This window comes from Scophthalmus maximus, chromosome 22, assembly GCF_022379125.1.
Source record: "Scophthalmus maximus strain ysfricsl-2021 chromosome 22, ASM2237912v1, whole genome shotgun sequence".
Taxonomy (NCBI): Eukaryota; Metazoa; Chordata; class Actinopteri; order Pleuronectiformes; family Scophthalmidae; genus Scophthalmus; species Scophthalmus maximus.
Genome location: NC_061536.1, coordinates 12,060,411 through 12,082,626, shown reverse-complemented (window position 1 = coordinate 12,082,626; position 22,216 = coordinate 12,060,411). Strand labels below are relative to the sequence as shown.

Below are 22,216 nucleotides of genomic sequence, written 5' to 3'. Positions count from 1 at the left end.
GAGAGACCTCTGGTGCTCAGTGACTGTGCTGCGGAATGAATCACGACACTTACCACAATCAAACATCCAAACTGTTTTTATTACCTTATAAACCAAATGATGTGCAAAATACAAATTGCCTTCATTCCGGTACATTCACAGCATCTCTTGTTACACTTTACCGCCTCACCCAACAAGAACTGAGTCTACATGACACTGCACAAATCGAAAAGGATCACTTCAATGATTGTTTTTTTTAAATGACATGAGATTAATACACATTAAAATACAAAAGCAGCTTCTCCATGAAACCTTCAGTGATTTGTCCTGCTCATATGTATTTACGTAGGTACAGTTCCAAGTGCCATAAACAGTTTGGTTTCACATTATCGTTTAGTTTCCGCAGAAGCTCTCGCTCGCCTCCTCTTTAAAGACGTGACCGCCGGTGTCCATATTCTGTGACTGAGTTCTGAGCTCGTCCACAATCCCGGACACACTGCCCATCAGCCCGCCCATCCCGTCCTCCATCCCCCCTTGGAAATCCACCTGCTCCACCTTCACCTGTCCCCCGGTCGCGAGAAAACCTTCCCCTTCGTCAAACCTATAGCGGTAGCCGCCGTCCACGTCCGCCGCCGTGCTCGCGCTGTTGCCGTTGGAGGCGAGTCTTTCGCATCGCGCCTGATGCCTGAGGAAGCTGTCTCTCCAGATGACTTTCTTCCCGCACAGGCCACACTCATACGGCCGCAGGCCTCCGTGGGTTTTCAGGTGCTTGGTGAGGTGGTGCTTCATCTTGAAGGACTTTGTGCAGACGGGACAGCCGAAGGGCCGCAGATTCAGGTGCTGCATCTTCACGTGCCGGTCGCGCATGCTCTTCAGCGTGTAGGCCTTGCCGCAGTGGCAGAAGTGGACCTTGCCCGTGTAGGGAGCGCCGGCGAGGGAGACCGAGGACGATGACGACGAAGGGGTCGGGGGTGAGGAGGGCGGCGGGAAGGCGGCAGAGGAAGGGGACAAGTGCCGACTGGACGTGGGGGTCAAAGAGCCACCGTGTCCCGCACTGGTGGAGGGCCAGTGCACCTCGGAGCCCGCCGCGGCGAAGTCTGGAGACGCCGGCACCAGAGGCCTCTGGGAAACATGTCCCGTGCCATCCTCGATCTCGTCATACGTGTCCCTGCTAAAGGCCCCGTCTGGGAAACATTCAAAGTCCACATCCTCGTCCTCCTCGTCCTCATCTTTGCTGCAGCTCTTGCCCTCTCCTCCTTCCTGTGGCCTGTGCTCTTGCTGGGACCAGGGGCTCGACTGCCACTGCTGCCGGGCGGAATCTGGACAGGATGGGCGCAGATCTACCTCAGCAGTTTGGCAGGCGCTAACGCCGGGTAGGGCGGAGGAGTGACCACTTCCTGCCAAGTCTCTCTGCGCTTTGTCCTTCATCACGTCAGCGCCAGTCTTCCCTTTGGCTTGTAGGGCTTCTGCATTCTGAATTGAAACTTGGTGGGCGTCGGCTGGAGAAATGTAAATCAAATCACATAGTTGTAGAATGTTAATTCAGATTGTACTGAGAAGAAGAGTAGAGGTTATTCATAACACACATGAAAGAACAGGCTCAATTTACAGCTCTGATACTTAAACTCAACTTTTTGGTGGTTGTGTCTAAAACTGTAAGAAACAGAAATCTGGAAGGTTTGGTCTGATTTCTGATTCAAATATTTTGGAAAACTTTGTTTGACGGCTTGTTTTTGGCAAAACTAAGGTTTTTGGTTTATTATCGTAAGTAAAATTCAAGTATCGTGTCACTAATGCTAAAAAAACTGAACCCAAACATTTGCAACATACAGCAAAGTCGTTGCATTCTACAACTAACTACATCAGATTAAGGAAGAAAAGAAGTGAGGAATAGAAAACATTGAATTCTACGATTAGTAGCCTTGGTGAGCTAAATAAAGATTCTTTCAAGGGATTTAGTCGGACATGGATTTTTATCTTACCACAGTGTCCCATTTGTGCAAAGCCTCCCTTCGCCGCCGCCTCTTCACCGATTCCTTCGTCCGCCTCGATCTCTCTCTTCTCATTCCTCCTCCTCTCTTGGGCATCGTCGCCGTCTCCGCTCCCTCTGCTCTTGTCGAGCGGCCTGTCGGCGCTCGGCGGAGCCCCCCGCTGCTGGAACCTGACTTTCTGCTTTAATATCTCGCCACCGGTGTAACCCCCGTTGTGCCGGATATTGTGACCGGACACTGGTCCGTCGTGTGCAAAGTGGCCAGTCTTCGCGTGGCTCGAGACCCACGCCTCCTCGCAGCCAGCGTAATCGCTCTCCGCGTAGCTGGAGAGCTCGTCGAGTTGAGTGTCCGCTAAGTGCTGGACCGATGATGGCCGCGGGCGCCCCCATCTCGGGAACTGCTGCGGGCGTCTCCAAGTGGCTAAGGGAGGTAGAGCGTCGGGCTTCCTTTCCCTCCTTCGTCCCTCCCTTTCCAGATTCAAGCAGTCGGTGCTGCTGGGGGACTGCTGTCGAGACGCAGGGCCCTGGTGGGACGCGGAGGCCTCTCCGGGTGCGACTTCTACGGGAGGCCGGGGCCTCTTCAAGATCTCAGTGCATTTGTCCACAATGTGCCACATCTGAAGGAAACTGGCCACAGTGACGTAGTTGACAATGTCCTCGTGCACAATGCTCAGCTGGCCTGTGTAGGCAGAACTCAGCACACTCTCAAACGCCACTGGGTCCATGACGGAGGGCAGGGAAACAGTGGTGACGTTCTTCAGTAGCACCTGTTGACAGATGTGAACAACGACATACTAGTTTTTTGGGAATCTCGACAGACACATGGGACGAACGAAGTGGTCGGAAAAGCAACAACACCTTTTTTTTTTATAACCTGTGCCCACCTGGTCGTGGAAGTAAGGCGAGGAAGCGGCGAGCACACAGCGATGGGCCCTGAACACGTGACCTTGCACCTGGATGGAGAGGTCGCACAGCCTGCCCTCCTCCCGCTGGCGGTTCAGATTGTCCAGGACGGCGGCACGAGCACCGGGGAAACACGCCTGCACGGTCAAACCAGGTGAGGCTGCAGACGCGCTGCAGCTCGGATCCATGGCCACACAACAGCTGAGGAGAAGATTCAAACTTAGTAACATGCAAAATCAAAAACTCTCTTATCACTTGTGATACTTCATGTCTCTCACAAGTGATTGATATTTTCACATTATAATAATTCAAATTTGCCCACACAAGTAGACAACTAATCAACTATAGGAGTAACATAAGTTTCTTATGAAACTGTTGATTTATTAACTATATTTTTCCTGAAAATAACCACCTCTAATTTGTGAAGAATTCCTGATTACTTATTTGAAAATTATTAAATCTTTTTAATTCTTGCACTCACCAAACATTAGACTAACTGATATACAACACAGATAATAGTGATAATGAAAACAATAATGCAGTATTCTTATCTAAAATATCTTATGTCATTAAATTGCTCGTTTTCCAACTGGACCATAGATTATATTCGGGAAAGAGATAATTCTGAAACTCAAAATCAAGAAGACATCGCCTTAAACTTAAGGGAATTGTGATATGATATGACTGAACTGATAAAGAACCTGAGCTGCAGAATAATCAATAATGACAATAACAGTTGCAGCCCAACTTTTGATAACATCTTAAATGATTTGTTTTTCGCGAATATAATTCTTATTATTCAAAGTACAGACAGCAATATATTCCATGATAACGAACTGTGTGTATCCCAGTAACAGTAGTGCTTTTAGTTATATGATGAGTTAGCTTACACCTGATGATGATCTTTAACTAAGCTAGCTAGCTAAAGTTAGCTAAGCTCAAAGTACAAGACACCTTCAAAAATATATAAACCGTAAAAAAAATGTATAATTACGAGCAACACATCTGTTATAAAAGATAGAAAACTAGCTAGTTTGTGTTCGATAACTGAAATACATGATTGCCTTAGCTTGTAGCTAACACAGCTAACTAGCAGCTAACACGGCTAGCTAGCAGCAAACATTAGCTTAGTACTTTACCTTTAATATGTCGGTACGACGAGGTTTTAAAAAAAACGTTTATAACGAACGTCGCTGGCTACGTGCAGGACAACTTCATTATTTCACATACACTTCCCAAAAGTGCCAACGCTTCCTCTTTAAAAGAAATTATAAAATCGAGCTAGTGAATGCTAACAGCAGCTTTGCCCGAAGGCGTAGCCGATGCTAGCAGGTTGTTGACAACACGGCTCCTCAGCCGCCCTCCTCCTCACACACACACCGAGTCGGTGGGTGTTTGGCGTGAAGGGTATTTTGGGGGGATTATAAACAAATGCCATCACAACCGATGGGATAAAAATAATTTTACGACTGTTGATAAATCAGGTTTGACGAAATGTGCGTGCGCATATCGGAGGTTTATTGACGGTTGCGTTGCTAACTTTCGTCCACAGACGGCGGCCATTGTTGGGTCGCCCCGCCCCGCCCCCATGCGAGTAGGTCCCTTAAAGGGCCAGTTCACCGTGATTTCAGAGGCTCCACTACGTCTCAAAAAAAAATTATATTTTTATTTTTATGAAGTATGCTGTGATGGAGAGGTGAGGGCCTCCAGAGCGAGTGTCGGTTTAAAATCAGAAAGAAAGACAGAAAAAAGCAGTCGTCACACTCAGCACCTGCCCGGTCGAGTCATACACCCATCGACATTTTTTTTTTTTTTTTTTTTTTTCACCGCAGTGCATCTGCAACATCCTCCGAACGGGAGCGACGGAGGTGCCGCAGAAAGAAAAACACCGGAGCACAGGATTTACTGTGTGAACATAAATATATATATATATATATATGTATTCCCTTCTTTTAATGTGCGTGTGAGTGCGCGTGGGGCTTTTATGCTCACGCAATTTCTTTTTTTAAATCTGCAAAATAGGTGAGCTTTTTTTTTTCCTCCACCATCAGCTGCTCATCATCGCAGCAGAGGAGAGGACCGCATTCTTTCCTCCGACCAGACGACTCATCTGCAGGCGAGAGGAGAGGAGAGGAGAGGAGAGGAGGCCGCTAAATTCAGGACAGTAGGCGGCTGATTCCAGTAATTATGGATTATTATTATAATTATTATTATTATTTACACATTTAGACTGATGTATATTACATATTGGTAGTGTGTTAGCCGAGCAAGAGGTGGCATGCACATACATAAATGAGTTGGACTTGGCATGTGAGTGTATTGTAAATGTGCAGTCAGTTGCACACATTATATTAACACACTTATATGATCAGTATATATATATATATATTTGCGTTTGATTTGTCAAGAGAGCAGAGGGAGCATGTGGCCCTGGCGGGGTAAGGCCTAATGATGGCTCTGTGCATCTCACACTAGGAGCTCAGGGAGGTGGCGGAGAAAGGTATTCAAATCCCAGGGTGTTTAATCTGTACAGGGAGCATTGATATATCCAGATAGTTTAATCGTCCTTCTTGATGATTAATAAGCCCACAACTTGGAATGCATTATTAGACCAGTGGGAATCAGAAGCAGCCTTCAAAAAAAAAAAAAATCTGTGGCAAACAAATCCTGTAATCAAAAGGAAGCTGTTGCTGGCTCGAGCCAAAGAACCAAGATCACTATAGCAGCACACACACACACACACTCACACACACACACAGACAAACACACAGACAAACACACACACACACACCAAGGCGTATAAAGGGAGTATAGCCTGTAGACGGATTCAATATTTGCACTTTACACCCTCCATTCCATTGGAAAGTGATTTTATTCCCCCCTCCTCCGGCAGAAAACTTGCCCACGGACAGAAGTGACGCTTGTAAACAACCAAGGGCTGCTGCTGATGGACGAGTGATTTGACCCGATGTTTTTGACATTTCTATCCCCCCCAAAAAAACGGCCACACTCGTTCATCACAGACATTGTGCAGTCTTCATCTTCACAGACACATCTCCTCTCTGCTCCGGTCTGTTGATGACATTTTCCCGTCGCTCAACAGACGTTACATTGTTCGAAGCCACGGAGGCCTTTTGTCTCTCTGCGTCCGGTTGGCAACGCCTCTTGGAAAAAACAGACTAATACATTAGCATTTGAGCACTATAGTCTGACGAGCCCGGGCTGCCGACCCACAGCACAGATAAGGCACAGTCTTCTTAAAATCTAGTCGAAAACCTCTTTGCATTCAGTTACTGCAAGACTTGGATTCAAGAAACAATCCTTTTGGATTATCAGGAGCCTTGATACTTTTTGAGGATCCTCCTCATCCAGCGAGAACAAAACAACACTCCTTTCGACATGGCTGCATCACACCTGCTGCTCCCCGCCCTGCTCTGCACGCTGTTCGGTGAGTTGAGCAGCATCCTTCGTGTTTTGGTTTCCCTGTACCTCGTATAATCCCAGAGCTCAATAGAAACGTCTGTCTCTCTTTTCTCTGTTTTTTTTTTTTGCAAAACAAAGTGCACCAGTGTCACGGGGCCTGTGCCGAGGTGGACTCCGACACGCAGGCGGTGGCGGGCAAGAACTTCAAACTGGGCTGCATCTCCTGCAAGAGGAGGAGCGAGGTGGACGGCTCCGCCACCATCGACTGGTACTTCAGGCCCAAAGGAGAAGCCGACTTTGTCCACGTGAGTGCCAATCCACTGTTAATGACGAGTATTTTTTTTTGGTCTGATGCCCTGTCGTCCAAGAACCATTAAAATCAAACTTCTCCCAGGCTACATCCCTCAAGGCACGAGCTATATATGTATATTTATATAAATAAATATACTACAGGCTAGGGTTGGTCGGTATCTCGAATATATTGTTGTATTAAATGACTATATATCGCGAATACCGCGACTTCAAATTGTCACGTAATATTTTGTTTGCTCTGTCTTTTGCCTTGTTTGAATAATACAGTTTCGTTACATTTAACTTGGTTGTGATTTCCCCCTTTTTGCATGCAAGTTTGAAAATTGTCCCACCAGAAACCATTAATGAATATAATTTAGATTAAATAATGTATTCTTTCAGACATGGGTTACAGGGACGACTAGAATCATCATACTGGTGTGATGATTGTATGCATCAAAGGGTTAAATTCTGCTTTAGAGGAAATTTAAAAATATCGCGATATATGTCGTGCATCGCGATATAACAAAAAATATATCGCAATATTATTTATCGGCTATATCACCCAGCCCTAATACAGGCCCGAGCTCTCCTCCCTCCTGCGTCTCTCACATATGCCCACACCCATCCACAGACACACACACACACACACACACACACACACACACACACAAACAGACAGTGTCCTTGACCACACGACACTGTAGCTCACTGTGTGAGGAATCAATCGTCATATTTTGCAGCGCAGAGATCAATAAAGCTCCAGAGATGACACCCGACCGAGTGTAGACCTTGTGCCGTCTGTGCCGCAGTGTCGGGATGTAATGATGTAGCTTCGCTCTACTGTATGGTTCAGTTTAGCAATATCCACATACCACACGTTTAAGAGCATTGACTTTAATTCAAAAACAAATGGCCTCATGAGAAAAAAAAGTTTTGAGGATTGAGTCATTTTTTTAATTTTTTATTTATAATTTCAGGTGATATTTTTGCTTCTTAATCTTCCTTGATGTGCGGGTAAGAACTGATCGTTACGGAGAGAGCTACAAAAACATTCTTGTTTCTTGTACAAAAACTACCTTGAACCTTGAACTTTGACATGCATGCATCTTAAGACTTCCCTGAACCCGTGGAAGATAAATTGTCATTTGACGGCAGTGCAGTCTAAAAGAGGTGGAAAACATAAATGACTATTTAGAATAATGAATACAACAAAAAGAAAGTAAGGAAAATAGGCCATAAAAAAGTAATTGAGCATTGTCTAAATTAACATTTTCACATTTGTGTGGCCCCCAGATCTACACCTACAACGAGGATGGCCCCACCATCGCGAGCGACCAATTTCTGGACCGCCTGGATTGGATCGGGAGCAAGGCGAGCAACGACATCCAAGATGGCTCCATACACCTGCTCAACGTCACCTTCAACGACACGGGCACCTACCGCTGCTTCTTCAACCGCATCCTCTTCTACGAGTACTACGAGTACAGCACCGTCGTCAGCAAGGTGGTACACCTCAGTGTGGTGGCCAAAGGTACGGCGAGACTCCGTTGTATGAGTGCAGACCGAACCGCGAGTGGCGTGATTTTTGGAAACAATCCGTGGAGAGAGTTACACAATCTTTCAGATTGTACAGGGAAAGTATTCTAACTTGACGCACGGACAAAATGTCATGGTACATTACGGCAGAATAACCACCCAAAGGTGTTTTGAGAAACCGGATTTCTTAAATGCATTGACATCTATTTATGTATTTATTTAAATATATTAGAATAGCTTTTTGATGCACCCACGAAGTGATTCAATATGAATGAAATTATTTGTGCAATCGGTTTAGATTTTGATTTGCAGTATCATTACGTTCGGCCAAGGAGGGCATGGTCATTTTTTTAATCAAAGATACGTGTCCGCCGGGGGAACAGGAGATTCAATTTCGTGAGGGGTCCAGATCCAGTTCTGAATCCCCCTGGAATTCTATGAAGGGATTCTTCTGTATGTACTGTAGGCCCGCTGGAGATGGGGATGCAATTGCCCAACCCATGCGGGGGGGTTTGCTCTTTTTTTCTTCTTCGTTGCTTTGCTTTAAATGTTCTAGTAAGAACTGGTGGCAGATTGCACAATGAAGATGCAGCAGTTTCTGATGACTGTGCTTCACATGTAAGCCTTTCACAATATCCCTGAGAGGACTGCCGCACAATAAGAAGTCAGGAGGAACAGAGCTCAGTTGACTGCATCTTCCACAAATGTAAAAGTCAACCTGCTACGTCACTGTCGTCAGAATCACCCCTGCACTCTCACTGTCAATCCCAGCTGGGATGATTGAAGGAGCTCTGTGATTTGCCTCTGATCAGTTGCTTTTCCCGCCGTCTTCTGTGCAGCCAGCAGAGGAACCGCCTCCATCGTGTCAGAGGTCATGATGTACGTGTCCATCATCGGCCTGCAGGTCTGGCTCCTCATAGAGATGATCTACTGCTACAGGAAGATATCGGCGGCCGGGGAAGAAGCGCTACGAGAAGCAGCGTGAGCATTGTTGTTGTTTGTTCGTCGATGCACGTGAGCTCGTGGAAATGTGCAAAGTCTGAAAAGTGATTCTTTGAAAAGTGTGCATTTCACCATGACTGCTGCTTCATTCATGTCCCATCTCTCTCCCCTATAGTTCACCTGTCCTCTTGTTCTCTCCTTCATTTAAAAAGATCATCACTGTTTACGTGTTTGTGCGTTTTCATTGTGTCTCTTTGTCCACCGTCCACCGCTCCATCTGTCTTCTTGTCGTGTTTTCGTCTTGTGCGTCCCGTCATGTCATCCTCCTCCCTAGTCAAAACCAAAACCAAACTCTCCCTCCTGTAAGTCAAAAAAAAAGAGAACAGAAACAAAGACCTGTTATACCTGTGTTGTTATATTTTGACATTTTTTTAATCACGACACTGTGATTGATACTAAAAATAATTTGTCTTTTCTTTTTTTTCGTTTACTTCCAGAAATGCTGAGTATTTAGCGATCGCCTCTGAAAGTAAAGACAACTGTGCAGGGGTGCAGGTCGGAGAATAGCACAGGTGCGTTGTGGTCTTGCAATGAAAATGCATAATAATAATAATAATCAAGCAAAAATCCAATGTGAAATATCTACTATTTAATAAAGTGCTACGGTCTTATTCTCTAAAGCTGTTTTCAGACGTGAACTATGGAAAATGTCTGAAATAAAATTGGGTTTGGACATTTTCCGGAGTTTTGGCGTTCACGTATTGAGTGAATCTTCACAAAATTTTCCTGATGTATTCGCACATGGGCTCTCACCGAAAAATTGTCTAAGGGGGTTGGCAGGAAAAGTTCCAGAAATCCTCCGGTGCAGCATTTTCGGACAGTTGTGTTCTCAAACACAGCCTCTCTGGAAAAGTTCTTGAAAATGTCCAGACTTCGGCGCATGTCTGAAAGCAGCTTTATTAGAAACACAGATAATGAAATGACCTTAATAAAATAAATCCATGATGAATATGTGACAGTAAATCCATACCCGTGTTCTTGTCTTTACCTTCAGGCTTCTTCCATGGTCTGAAATCATCCGTCCACCCTCTGACCTGCATGAAGACAAACTGCGGAGAGAAAACTCCTCCTCACCTCTCGTCTCTGTTTCACCTTTTCCTTGACAAGCGTCAAAAAACGGTCGGACAAACAAAGAGAGCATGGAGCCAGCACTGTGTATAGTATTCTGCGCGCCTAAGCATGTCCTGCACTTATACGAAAAAAAACCCCATTATGCATTCATGAGACACATTGTCAATAGCACACTCGATACATACAGTATTTCTTAAAAAGCATATGTAGTCATGCGTTTATAGGACATGTAAGTGGTACTGTGTGGTTTCTGGTGGGTTGTAAACCGGAGGGTTTTTACCAAATCATCATCACCTAATGTATAAATAATGGGACACACAACATGTACGGTTTAAAGTGTTTATAAAATAGAAAGTGATGGATGGCGATAAACGGGGTCTTTCCAGTTGCTAGTTGTGCACTGAAATGTTACAATGTGCTAATAAAATCTGGGAAAATGCTCGAGGGCGGAGAAGTCGTCTGTTGATAAGTGATAAGGCGGATCGCCGGGTTGACGAGTGTAAAGGATGTCTGTGGTTACAGTACTGTGGCCCGGAGGTGCAAATCGCAACCACAAATGGGAAAATGCATCTAAAAAGGCAACGGGGAATCAAAAAACTGTTTTGATTTGTCGTATTTTGCCGTTGTTTTGTTATTTGCCATTTTCTTATTTCCGATTTGGCTGTGTTTTGCTGCTGTTTATGTTTTTCACTGTGTTTTGCTGTTGTTTTCTTATTTGTCAGTGTTTTGCCATTTGCCGTTTTGTGATTTGTCAATTTTCCCATTTGTCGCTGTGATTTGCTCTTCAGTGGCCACTGAAATAATGACAACAAATAAAACTTCAGATTGTGTATATTTTTTTAAATATATTTTAATGTAGTAGACACAATCACCATGTCCAAGCTTCTTGCTTTTACATGAAGAAAAAACTCTCCCTTAAACCTTTTTAGATTCACAGCACATTTAACTCACTCCCACAACCATTCATTCTATCAGGACAATTCAAATTCAATTTTAGAGGAATACTTCAACATTTTAGGGAAATACTGTAATTGAATTTCTGTCCAAAGGTTTGATGAGATGTAGCACTCTGAAGTCTCCACACTAAATCTGACGTTACAGCCAGCAGCAGGCAGATTTATCTGGCTCTGGCTCCAAGGTATTTATATCCTTATCTAAATATACATTACAAAAATGTTGAAATATTCCTTCTGAGAACCTTTTCCTGGAGTCACACCTCTCAATCAAAACCTGAATCCCACTACAGTTGTAACACGCAGTCCGTGCCCGGGTACCGAGGCAGGTTGAGCTGGTACTTCCTCTCCAGGCCGGGCGGCACGAAGCGACCTCCGAGGAAGTGGTACCGCCCTCGGAACAAGGAGGCGGACTTCTTGGGAGCAGTGAGGGAGATGAGCATGTCGGGCTGGAGGCCGTCGACGCTGCCCTGCTCCACATCCCAGCCTTAGGAAAAACAAAACACACAAACACACAAAACAATGTCACAATACAGGCGATGCACGAAAGACTATGATCGTAAAAACAGATTTTTACGATGACGACTTTGTTTTATGTGGGATGATACCAACCATCAGATCGGTGCGTCTAATAACAACGAGACTGAGGGATTTCTTTGAGAAAGAGCCTGCGACGACATTCAGGTTCACATTAATTATCCTGTTAAGATATTATTATTCGTCATCTCCGCGTGACGTGCCGAGTGTGTGAGGTGAGGACTGACCCGAGGGGATGTCGATGCTCGCTATGGGGGCCGTGGTCTTCTTCAGCACGTCCAAGATGGAACCGAAAGGCTCGCGCACGGCCCCCTTGAAACTGAAGCCGAAGATGGCGTCGATCACTAGGTTGTAAGCCTCGTCGATCACTTTGGCCTGATGAGATAAGTGTACACGGAGAAATCAATGGGTTTTGTTTACGCCCGTTCCAAAGAGGGAGTACAAGTATAAAAACAGTTTTAATCACTTTTATCAGTGACTGTGTTGTCTGCTGCAATAAAAAAAATAATTCTAAACTATTTTTCCCACAGTGACCATTAAGGCATCACCTGGTCTAATCAGAGACGCCATTTAGTGTAATCTAATACAACTCAGTACTCAGACAGCTGCAAATACAATGCACATTGATAAACACAATTGGTAGAAGCTGCTGGATTATTGATTAACACCAAACCTCAGGCATCTCAGTCAGGAACGGGATCTCCATCTTCTGGCACTGTGTTGTCAGGCCCTGGAACAGCGGCTTGTTTGGCCGCTTCGGGTACAGGACGGTCGGCTCGTAACCCTGCACGTCGAAAACAATACATGACAGAAACTCACTATATATACCAAAAGAGCGTGTGTTAAAACGTGTGTTTGGTATGAAAAATTATTCACAAAAATATGCAAATTAAATAGGAACTGCTGTGGAAAAATAAATGTAGTATAAGGTCAAATATTTTTTGTCTGAAATGTATGATGAAGTTTATAGTACCATAAAATGGAGATAATGAAGTACAAGTACCTCAAACAGTACTTAAATACAGTACTACAGCAGGACAGTATCTTACTGTGACACAAGTGTAGGAGACTCACAAAGAGCTTAAGGTGCCTGGCCGCGACCAGACCGTCGCCTCCGTTGTTACCTGGTCCACAGATCACCAGCAGAGAAGGTCGGGCCTTGACCAGAGACGTGACTGGATACGCCTGCAGAGGGGAAAACCTACTCATGAGTCATGAGTCAGCACCTTTCAGAAGTAGCTGCTGATCAGTTTTTTTTGTTGTTGAAGGACTCATCGTGCAGATTTACATTCAAAATAAGACTCTTGCTTGAGCTCTCACCCGTGTGACGGCTGTGGCACAGCTGAGTCCAGCCAGCTCCATCAGCTGGTCCACGCTGAAGCCGTACTCACTGAAGAGCTCCTCGTCGATGTGCTGCGCCTCCTCCTGCCTGTGGACCATCGACAGCTCAGTGAGGGACGAACACACACAAACAATCTATACTTGGTCTTTACTGTCTTTACAAAAACCTTTACCCGAGATATTTAACGGCGTGGGCCATGGTGGATGCCGGTCTGCTCCCGAAACAGTCCTCTCTGTGGTTGTCAGCAGCAGAGGGCAGCGGACATTTCCCCGTCTGAGCGAGGACTGCGGCGGCTCGAGAGGTCACCAGGACGCCGATCCCAAGCAGAGCTCGCACGCTCAACATCCAGAGGGGTCGCACCTGCTGGAGCATACAGACGAGAACACAGAGATCTGAAGTGAGCTGAACAACAAGGAACTTTAACAGCTGCTTTCATCACTGGCAAACATTTTTTCTTTGCTCCCTCCATCCACCTGCAGACTTTTTTTTGGTCAACAATCCCTGAAAGGAGATTTGAACTCGAGTCATCCCAGCTGCTCTCAGCTGCTGCTCAGAATACGCTTCTAAGGAAATGTGATGACACACACATGTTCTCAAAAATAGTCTGTTAATAATATTAACATAACTTGTCTTTCTGAATTCTGGCAGGGTTAAATGAACCTGGATCACTTATTGAAATGGTCACGAATGGCGGCAACAACTTGCAACAGTGATCTTTGAGATCAATCGATTCATTGGTCAGACAATAAGAATATTATGAAAAATTAATTTTTCAGAAACCAAAACTTAAATTGTTTCTTTCTGGCTGGTGGATTGAAGGTTTGTAAAACTGAATAATAAGCTGATTGATAAATTCATAATTTAAGTGATTGATCAACAGCTTCTCCCGTGAGGATTCGCAACTTTGACATTTCTCAGACCAGAGATCCATTATTTGATAATGAAAATAATGTTTATCTACAGCCAAACGAGACAAAATGTTTCAGCTATTCACTAAATGTTAGAAAGTCTCTCCTGAAAACAAACCCAACACACAACTCACGGGTCAATAATCAGCTGATCGACGAGTTAGAGGAGCCGCGTACTGTCAATTACTTCCGGGTGTGGACAAAAAAAACATTTTAAAAAATAATTTCAAAATGAAAGTCTGACGTCTGGCGGAATCAATGTCCAAGGTTATAGATAGTGTAAATGACCCCAAGATACAGGTTAAGATTATAGTGTATTTGTTGATGTATTGTATTTGCTCTTATTTTTTACTTTATTTGCTCTTATTTGTGGTAAAATAACTGAATGGTTGTTGTTCCTGTGAAAGCGGAAGTTTACTTTGAAGGGGGACGGTGTGACGAACAGGAAATAGACATTTCAAAACAAAGCGGTGCAGAAAACATAACACGGAACTTTAGAAGAGTTAAGAAGTGATGAAGATAAACGGAGGAAGTAAGATAACTGGATATTATCTCCACCCGAGTGTAGCAACAAGGTTTGTTAGTCCCATTTTTTTGTATCTTATAATTTGGTGACTTGAACTTATTTTGTAGCTTTCTGGTGTTAACAGTTCTGTATTAAGCTAATAATATATTTTGCTAGTAATATTTAGCTATTTAAGCATTTTCCTAATGTCTTACGTTGGTCTATTGACCTGCAACAAAAATTAATAAACGACACTGGTAAGCCACAAATAAAGTAATGCCCTTATTGTGGAAATTCAGAGAGGTGTCACGTGTTTCCGCAGCCGCTCGCCAACTTGGAAATACTGCACATAAATATTTATAAAAAATAATAACAAATTCCTACGTTTAAAATCTTATTTGATTAAACTTATTAAAGTAAACCAAAATAAATGGAGCGAAGCATCATAGAATGGACAGTTGTTAATATTGTTGAAAATATTCATCCCTGCTTTCTCTTGTTTTTAATGAATGAGGTTGTTTTTATGTATTTATATGAATGGAGACAATAATCTGAAGTAAACACGACAAGTAAAAACAGATTTCTGAAAACATGTTTATTAATATCATCAAAAAATTCAACAATATCCTGTGGATTTGTTGCATGGTTGGGGTCAATTTACTTGAGAAAAACTTTACTCAAAAATAAGTGAGTTCACTTGAATTCACTGCAGCCCTGCTGCGTCGGTACGTTAAGGAAACATAATGAAAATCTTATTCAACCATTAATATCCAACAGCTACAGTAGCTGTGAATATCACTTACCACTCATTTACCTGTAGCCATTTTATTTTTAGAATAAATTTGCCCAAACATTTTTATGTAAGCTCTTAAAATGTTAAAATAGCTAGTTCTTCTTTAACTGACAGGTGGAAAACTTCCAATTCTTAATGTCACCAATACAAATAAAAAATGTCTGCTTACATCACCATTTCAATTCAAGAAAATAAATCATATGCATGCCTATGTACATTATAAAAAAAAGCAGTATAAAGTTTTATTGCATACAGTATCTTGAAAAAAAACTATTCAAACATACAGGGACTGAACTTTTCAAAACTACAACTAAAGTAACTGAAGAACTAAATAACAAAAAAACTAACTGGGTGTTTCAACATGGATCCAGGGGCTCACATGATTGGACAGCTCTCCACCCTGGCCCCAGTCTGAGAGAAAGAAAATCAGCAAAGTTAATGAAGTTAATAATAATCACACAACGTAAATATCTTGATTTTCATTGACAGGAAAGACACTCATGGATTTATTTGCTGTAAGTCACACATCAGGTGTGCTGCATTACACCCACCTTGCGAGGAGTGCTGCTGCTGAACACATAGGAGTGTGGCATCAGCCCCTCGGAGAAGCCGCCGCCGCCGCTGCTGCGGAAGGAGCGGGAGGCCGAGCTCACGGAGCAGTGGCCCGATTTGTCTGAGGGAAGTCCGCAGGAGCCGCAGACCACGGTCCGGCTCCGCAGGTTGTACTCACTGTCCCCGCAAGTGCTGTGAGCCACCTGTTGAGGCAGAATGGACGGACACAGATAGTTGTCAACAACTGATTGATAAATCAATTGGCTGATAATATATATATATATATATATATATATATATATATATATATATATATAATCAATGAATCATTTTGGGATGTTTTTCAAGCAAAAATGCCAAATATTCCCAAATTGTGGATTTGAATATGCATCTTTTCTCTCTGGGAAATTGTGAGTTATTTTTCAATTTTGTTTCACAAAATAAATAAGACACGAACTTGATTAATTGAGAAAAAAAAATCATAAAGATGTAATCCATAATTTAAATAATTCATGAGGGATTGGTCTTTTTTGCTACCATTGATATTTGATTGACATGCGTAAACACAGGATGTTATCAGTATAATTTCTCTCACCATGTCATCGTCCTCATCTTCAAACTGTGTGCGGGTGACTTTCCTCATTGCCATTTCCTGGAAGAAGAAAAAATGACTATAGTGTTTATTTGCAATTTGAAAACTGTGGCCATAATTCATGCAATCATATGTACTTCATGCGCTTTTAATAAAGTGTCTTCCAGTCAGAGCTGTAAACTCGATGTACCTCTCCATTGGCGTTGATCAGAGTGGTCTGGAACGAGTCTCCGGTGCCCCAGGACGGCTGAGTCTTCCACAGCAGGTCAGAGGGAGGATTGTGGGCTCTGCCGGAGCCAGAGGCCCAGATCTGAAAAATTTGGTATCAGGTAAGATATCTCTGTGTTTAGCCAGATCTGTCTGGCGATCGTGATGAGTGAAGGTGCTGCTCACCGTGACCCTCTGCCCGGCCTTCAGGGTGAATTTAGCCGGGAACTTGAAGCTGATTGCTGCACCCGATCCCACCTGCCGCTTCACCTGCCAACTCCCTAAATTCTGATCCTGCAGGAGCAAGTCGAGGGTTGGATTTAATAGTCAGCTGTTCTCTTCTATTGTCTCAAAACGTTCTTTGCGCCTTACGCATATCTTCTCACCTCGTCTGCCTTGTTGCCGAGTCGGACGTATTTCCCGTCCAGGTCCACCTCGTCCACGGTGACCCGTCCGCTGGCCGACGCCTGCTGGGTGATGCGAGTGCGAGCCACGGCCCCCCCGGCGAAGCTGGACGCCTCGCTGTCGGTGTCGTTGGGCCGGCGCCTCTTGGCGGGCGAGGTCTGGGCGCTGCAGTGGACTGTGCGGGAGTGAGCTGCCGCCGCCGAGGCGGAGGAACGACTCCCCGCCACTTTGGTGGGAGGAGGGCTGGGGGACAGCCGCAGCCTGCAGAGAAGAAAAAAAACGATGCGGGGTTTTAACTGGATGACTGACAACTGCAATCTGTTGCAGCAAAACACTGATTGTGTACCTCTGCTCCTCTCCCTCCAGCAGCTTCCTGTAGGCACATATCTCCATATCCAGAGCCAGCTTGACATCCAGGAGCTCCTGGTACTCGTCCAGCTGCTGCTGCATCCGCTGCCTCATCTCGGCCATCTCCCTCTCTTTGTCTCCCAGCAGGCGCCGCGTGGTGTCCCGCTCCCGGGACAGCGCGTCCTCCAGGTCCCTCACCTTCGCCTCGCGGGCCGCCAGCTGGATCACACAGGACAGGACTGGAGAGTCACTCACACGCCGTCATGATCGAGAAACGTGCAGTATCATTTTCAAAGATGGATGTGAAAAAAAGCTTTGAGTGAGCTTATGTACTGTTTATTAGTGATAGCTATGATCACAGTTGACCAAAAATGGTCAGAAGTGTGAAGCAAGTGTCAGAAAAGTAATAATCAGCAAGAAAACTGAAGCAAAAAACTTGAAACTCATTGAATTTGGTGCAAAAAGGGCAAAAAATTACAAACATAAACGTCTTTTTTTTAAATGGCGAATCAATTTTAAAAATCTTAATGTCGTGCACTGTGTTAACGGTTCTTTAACGCGAATTCGAGTAAGGTTTTGTTTTTGGTTTGCTAGGAAAATGTCCCATTATGTGACTTTTGGCTATAGATCCTATAGATTACGAGTCTGATGACGGCAGTGCAAGTTAGGTCTAAGATACGCGTCTCGAGTCTGGAGTGATGACGGGACCCACGAGTGTGAGCCGTTTTGTGCATGATAACCTGTTTCTGCAGCTGGCTGAGCTGAGCCGACATGGACTCCAGGCGGATTCGGGTCTGCTGCAGCTCCTCGTGCGCCGCTCCCACCAGGTGGCTGCTCCTGTCCGCCGACTGACGGGCACAGTCCAGCTGACGGAGGGAAACGGTAAAGGTTGAATTGTCGTTCCCATCTTGCCTCGTCTTCATCCGTTTGTGAAACTTGTACCCAGCAGGCCTACCTTGTTATTGTAGGTCTTCTCGATCTCGTCCTTGTACATTTTGATCTGCAGTTCGTGCTGGCTACGCATTTCCACCAGCGCCTCAGCCAGCTTGCTCTCAAACTCCTCCTGGCGCCCGCTGTCCAACTCCACCATGCGAGACTCATGGCGCCGTTTGGTCTCCCGCAGTTCCTGTCGGGAGATTTAACCGGCCCCAAAAATGAATTCACTATGAAAGTTTGAAACTGACAGATGCTTTGTTCAAATGATTCATTGGCGCTGAGCTTTTTCTCACTCTGACCTCAGAGTGCAGGTTCCTCTGGAACTCGAGCTCCTCTTTCAGGGTCTGGATGCGATTCTCTCCGTCCACTCTCCTCAGCATCTCGTCCTGCAGCTGCTTCCTTGCATCGCTCAAGCTGGTGTCCAGCTGAGGGGGAGCCATGCACAAACATAAATACACTGCATTTACTGCATATTTTTGCCTCGCCACACGGTGTTTATTAGTGGGCAGGCGAGTGGGACGAACTGTCCTTTAGTCAAATCCTCTGAAATTGTCTGCTCGAGTGGCCATGCCTGCTGGACTCAGCCAAAGAAACTCTTAAGATTTATTTTTAGACTTTATTTGCGCTTGAGAAAATTGTAGAAGTCCTGTGGGCCTTTCAAAAAAAACCAACCCAGGTTTGTAACTATGTCCCCCGAGAAGCCAAAGGGGAAAACAAACTGGGCACAGTAGGGCTGACTGCAAAAAAAAGAGATTGAGCCCAGATGTGTTTCCACACGAGTTTTTTAAGTGAGCGTGGGTTTGACTTTACCTTGGCAACCTGGGCCTTCAGGTCCCTGTTCTCCACGTCGAGGTTGCGCTTCTCTCCCAGAGCCGTGGTCAAAGACGCATCCTTGGAGTTCAGCAGCGCCTCCAGGTCTTTGAGCCTCTGCAGCGCCGCCGACAATTCGGACTCCTTTTTGGTGTTCCTGTGCAGGCGGAGATGAGTCAGGTGTATTTTTTTAATAGTGATAGAGGATATTGCAGACAATTGGAGGGGGGTAGATATTCATTTTGCTCCGGAACTTAAGAGCCAAGTGGAAACCGAATTACTACAGTTTCCTTTACGCAGTCTAATGAAACGAATGCGAGCTATTTTTGAATGAGGATGTAGGCTGGATGAAACGGGAGACAGGGGAAAGACCTCGGCGCGTATGACTCATAGACCACAGCGATCTCCGTCCACTCCTGTGTGTCTTCGTGGCCACAAAGCCACAGGCGTTGGTGTTGGGCTGAGATGCTGCCATGGCAACGGGCTTGGCTTTGCCAAACACACATTGGCCACCGTCTCAATATTTATGGAAAAAGCAATGGAAGGCGAGAGCGGAGCCTTTCTAAATACTGCCACGTATTGTGTGTGTGTATAATGATTACCTTGGGTGAAGGAGGAAGAAGAAGCTGGGGAAAGAGTTAGTCATCGAGCTCTGGATGTGGCGGCACGGGAAGGAGGAGTTGGACAAGTCCAACGTCAAACAGTGAGCAATGGGGAGGGCATGCTGAAAGCTAGGGAGTGGCCGCATGCAGCAGGGAGACACGGCCACGTAAAGCCCGAGGCAGCAGTCTTGCAAGCATTTGTTATGAGGAGCTAATGAGTTACTGTATCTTCGCTGCTGGTAATTACACGTGGAGCTATTTTTTTTCACGTTAACACTGCAATCACAAGCGCTTAACGGGACGAATGGATGCTGAAAAGAATTTGGTCCAAGTAGGGGAAACCCCCCGAGCGCGTTCATGTTCATCAGATAAACAGACTATCAGGATCAAGGGTTCTTCTTTTCATTATTTATTTTTCGACCAAACGCCGTTATAATCTTTGGGAAAAGAGGCGACCGTTTGTTTTCTCTGTTGTGTCTTTCTCCCTTGACAACTACATTTATATTGTGGACCTGAAGTAGTTTCCTAGAAAGTTTTGGCCCTTTTTGACCACGTGACTGTGTGGCTATAAACAGCAGCCATTTTGGCCACGAGGGGCGATAAGCATGTGTGAGAGGTAGAAAAAGACGTGAGTCAGACGCAACGAAACGACTGTAATTGAGTTACACAACAATATGTGTGGAATGTTTGCTAAAATTAGCCTCATCGGTCGTAACCAGACCAAGTGACGCTGTATCATCAAATTACTTAAAGGGGCCCTATGTTGATACATATCCAACCGTTAGCATTAAAAGCTGTTGACTTAACAGTCAAGTGAGGATGAAAGTTAATTCCTCTACTCGCCAAGACTCGTCTCCAGTGGTGGAGAGCTCTCGGCTCTCGTTTTTGCCAAATATTTCTATCACTCCCTCGTTTGAACTGCAATTAAAGTTAGCATGGCGTTAGCAGTTAGCACGTAAGCAGTAAGATCTCCACCACCCGCTCCCCGAAAGAAACCATTTTAAATTGAAGATAGGACTTATATATAGAGCACCTTTAATGTATTGAATATATATTGAATATTGTCGTGAAGGCTTTAATTGTAAATAAAGTACATTTAACAACACGCAGGAGTGGTTTTAAGGAATTCAGGGCCCCTAACATGATGGGGCACCCTTTAAAAACCAGCCCCCTCCCCAACCCACCCTACTTCATATCATCAAGAACAAATATTAAGTAGGATATAAAAATGGAGTATATTCCTTCTTTTCTCTCCACATGCACACACAGCAGACAATGTTGGAGACGGGATCAGATTCCGATTCGGACCAGAGGAGTGAACTTGAACCCACCTGGCTTTCAGCTCCTTGTAGTCCTCTCTCACCTTGCCCAGCTCCAGCTGCAGGCGGGCTCGCTCTTTGGCCACGGAGTCCAGGGTCTGGCGGGCGTCGGCCAGCTCGGCCTCGTAGGCGGCCTTCAGGCCGGTCAGCTCACGGCTGACCTCCGTCTCGGACTCGGTGATGCGCAGGCGCAGGCCGGCATTCTCGGCCTCCAGCGAGCGGACCTTGTCGATGTACACGGCCAGGCGGTCGTTGAGGTTGCACAGGTCCTCCTTCTCCTGGAGCCGGGTGATGCGGTTGGGGGACAGTGGTGTGTTTGCACCTCGCGGAGTGTTTTTGGGTGTCGCCATTGCACCTATGTGTTACTGTTGCAGAGGCAAATATGATTATATGCCTTCTCTAGATCAAGCACAATAAATGTACAGGATTTTGTTAAATTTGAGCAAATACTAGACTTTTACGAGACTTAATTATGAGGGGGGCAAAAGTTGTTCACGCAGTTCAGTCTGCAAATCATCATTCAACATTCAACACTGTTATTATAATATAAATCTTAACGCAACAAATTCGCGACGGCAAATTGAAAGGTTGTAAGGGCAAAGATCAGTCAAAGACATGGGCGGCGTCATCGACTCCACCCAAAAAAGTAATGTTCTTGCACAAAAGACGCCTTTCAAAGTTTGTACAGGAACTTTTACCTTTTGGAAGCTGGTGACGGGAAGAGAAAAAACTCTGCTCCTGATACGTTGCAGCTTGTCTGGTAATCTTCTTTGTCCTCTTGCGATCACAGCGTCTGCCTTCGTTCTCCGAACAGTGTTCAGTCTGTCAGGCTGTCGGCAAACTCATCTGTGAGTGAGTGCCCATGTAGGAAAGAATGAGCTGGGAGGAGAGAGGTTGGCCTCAAGTTTGGCAACAGTGGTAGTTCACCTCTCTCTCTCTCTCTCTCTCTTTCTCCATCTTTTTTCTGGCGGCGCAGTCTGAATGAATGAGTCACCCTCAACTCAAAGAAATGCACACGCCATGTGATGCAGGCAAGGGGAAATTTTTAGCAGAGCTGTTGGTTGAGAGTTGACTTCAAGCCATTTACAGTATTTGACTCAAACCAGGCGGCTCATTCTTCACTAGGAAGTTAAAGTTGCACAAGAGATTTGAGACTTTTCTTCATTTCTGTAAGCCTTATGTTCAATCCTTTTAACTGATGTTTTGATT

General features: G+C 45.0%; 4 protein-coding genes across 12 annotated transcripts; 1 reads left to right on the top strand and 3 right to left on the bottom strand.

Annotated features, from left to right (window-relative positions):
• Window positions 1–60: 60 nt before the first annotated feature.
• On the bottom strand, window positions 61–4,450 carry zbtb22a (zinc finger and BTB domain containing 22a). Its single transcript, XM_035620709.2, has 4 exons — window positions 4,012–4,450; window positions 2,854–3,073; window positions 1,962–2,736; window positions 61–1,478 (listed from the first exon to the last, which is right to left on the bottom strand). Exons 2-4 carry the CDS (start codon window positions 3,058–3,060, stop codon window positions 373–375), a joined length of 2,088 nt encoding a protein of 695 aa, XP_035476602.2. The 5' UTR covers window positions 3,061–3,073; window positions 4,012–4,450; the 3' UTR covers window positions 61–372.
• Window positions 4,451–4,813: 363 nt separating this feature from the next.
• scn1bb (sodium channel, voltage-gated, type I, beta b) lies at window positions 4,814–10,637 on the top strand. 3 transcript variants are annotated; one of them, XM_035620714.2, is made up of 7 exons: window positions 4,814–5,053; window positions 6,209–6,320; window positions 6,434–6,600; window positions 7,883–8,120; window positions 8,965–9,106; window positions 9,565–9,639; window positions 10,122–10,637. In XM_035620714.2, the coding sequence occupies exons 2-6, from the start codon at window positions 6,272–6,274 to the stop codon at window positions 9,632–9,634; spliced, it is 666 nt and encodes a 221-aa protein (XP_035476607.1). In that variant the 5' UTR covers window positions 4,814–5,053; window positions 6,209–6,271; the 3' UTR covers window positions 9,635–9,639; window positions 10,122–10,637. The 3 variants fall into 3 exon arrangements, with proteins under 3 accessions (XP_035476607.1, XP_035476606.1, XP_035476605.1); XM_035620713.2 differs by having other exon boundaries at window positions 5,766–6,320; XM_035620712.2 differs by lacking the exon at window positions 4,814–5,053 and having other exon boundaries at window positions 5,072–6,320.
• A 386-nt stretch (window positions 10,638–11,023) lies between these two features.
• On the bottom strand, window positions 11,024–14,220 carry naxe (NAD(P)HX epimerase). Of its 2 annotated transcripts, none has more exons than XM_035620710.2 (7): window positions 14,073–14,220; window positions 13,203–13,390; window positions 13,009–13,117; window positions 12,763–12,873; window positions 12,362–12,472; window positions 11,916–12,063; window positions 11,024–11,638 (listed from the first exon to the last, which is right to left on the bottom strand). In XM_035620710.2, the coding sequence occupies exons 2-7, from the start codon at window positions 13,373–13,375 to the stop codon at window positions 11,439–11,441; spliced, it is 852 nt and encodes a 283-aa protein (XP_035476603.2). In that variant the 5' UTR covers window positions 13,376–13,390; window positions 14,073–14,220; the 3' UTR covers window positions 11,024–11,438. The 2 variants fall into 2 exon arrangements, with proteins under 2 accessions (XP_035476603.2, XP_035476604.2); XM_035620711.2 differs by having other exon boundaries at window positions 13,203–13,393; window positions 14,073–14,152.
• Window positions 14,221–15,019: 799 nt separating this feature from the next.
• On the bottom strand, window positions 15,020–22,216 carry LOC118291915 (lamin-A-like). Of its 6 annotated transcripts, XM_035620449.2 has the most exons (13): window positions 21,706–22,172; window positions 21,020–21,372; window positions 19,087–19,243; window positions 18,576–18,701; window positions 18,296–18,466; window positions 18,081–18,206; window positions 17,339–17,559; window positions 16,974–17,253; window positions 16,774–16,881; window positions 16,571–16,690; window positions 16,384–16,440; window positions 15,788–15,991; window positions 15,020–15,647 (listed from the first exon to the last, which is right to left on the bottom strand). In XM_035620449.2, the coding sequence occupies exons 2-13, from the start codon at window positions 21,355–21,357 to the stop codon at window positions 15,612–15,614; spliced, it is 1,944 nt and encodes a 647-aa protein (XP_035476342.2). In that variant the 5' UTR covers window positions 21,358–21,372; window positions 21,706–22,172; the 3' UTR covers window positions 15,020–15,611. The 6 variants fall into 6 exon arrangements, with proteins under 6 accessions (XP_035476342.2, XP_035476343.2, XP_035476341.2 ...); XM_035620450.2 differs by having other exon boundaries at window positions 21,020–22,173; XM_035620448.2 differs by lacking the exons at window positions 21,020–21,372; window positions 21,706–22,172 and adding an exon at window positions 19,689–20,807.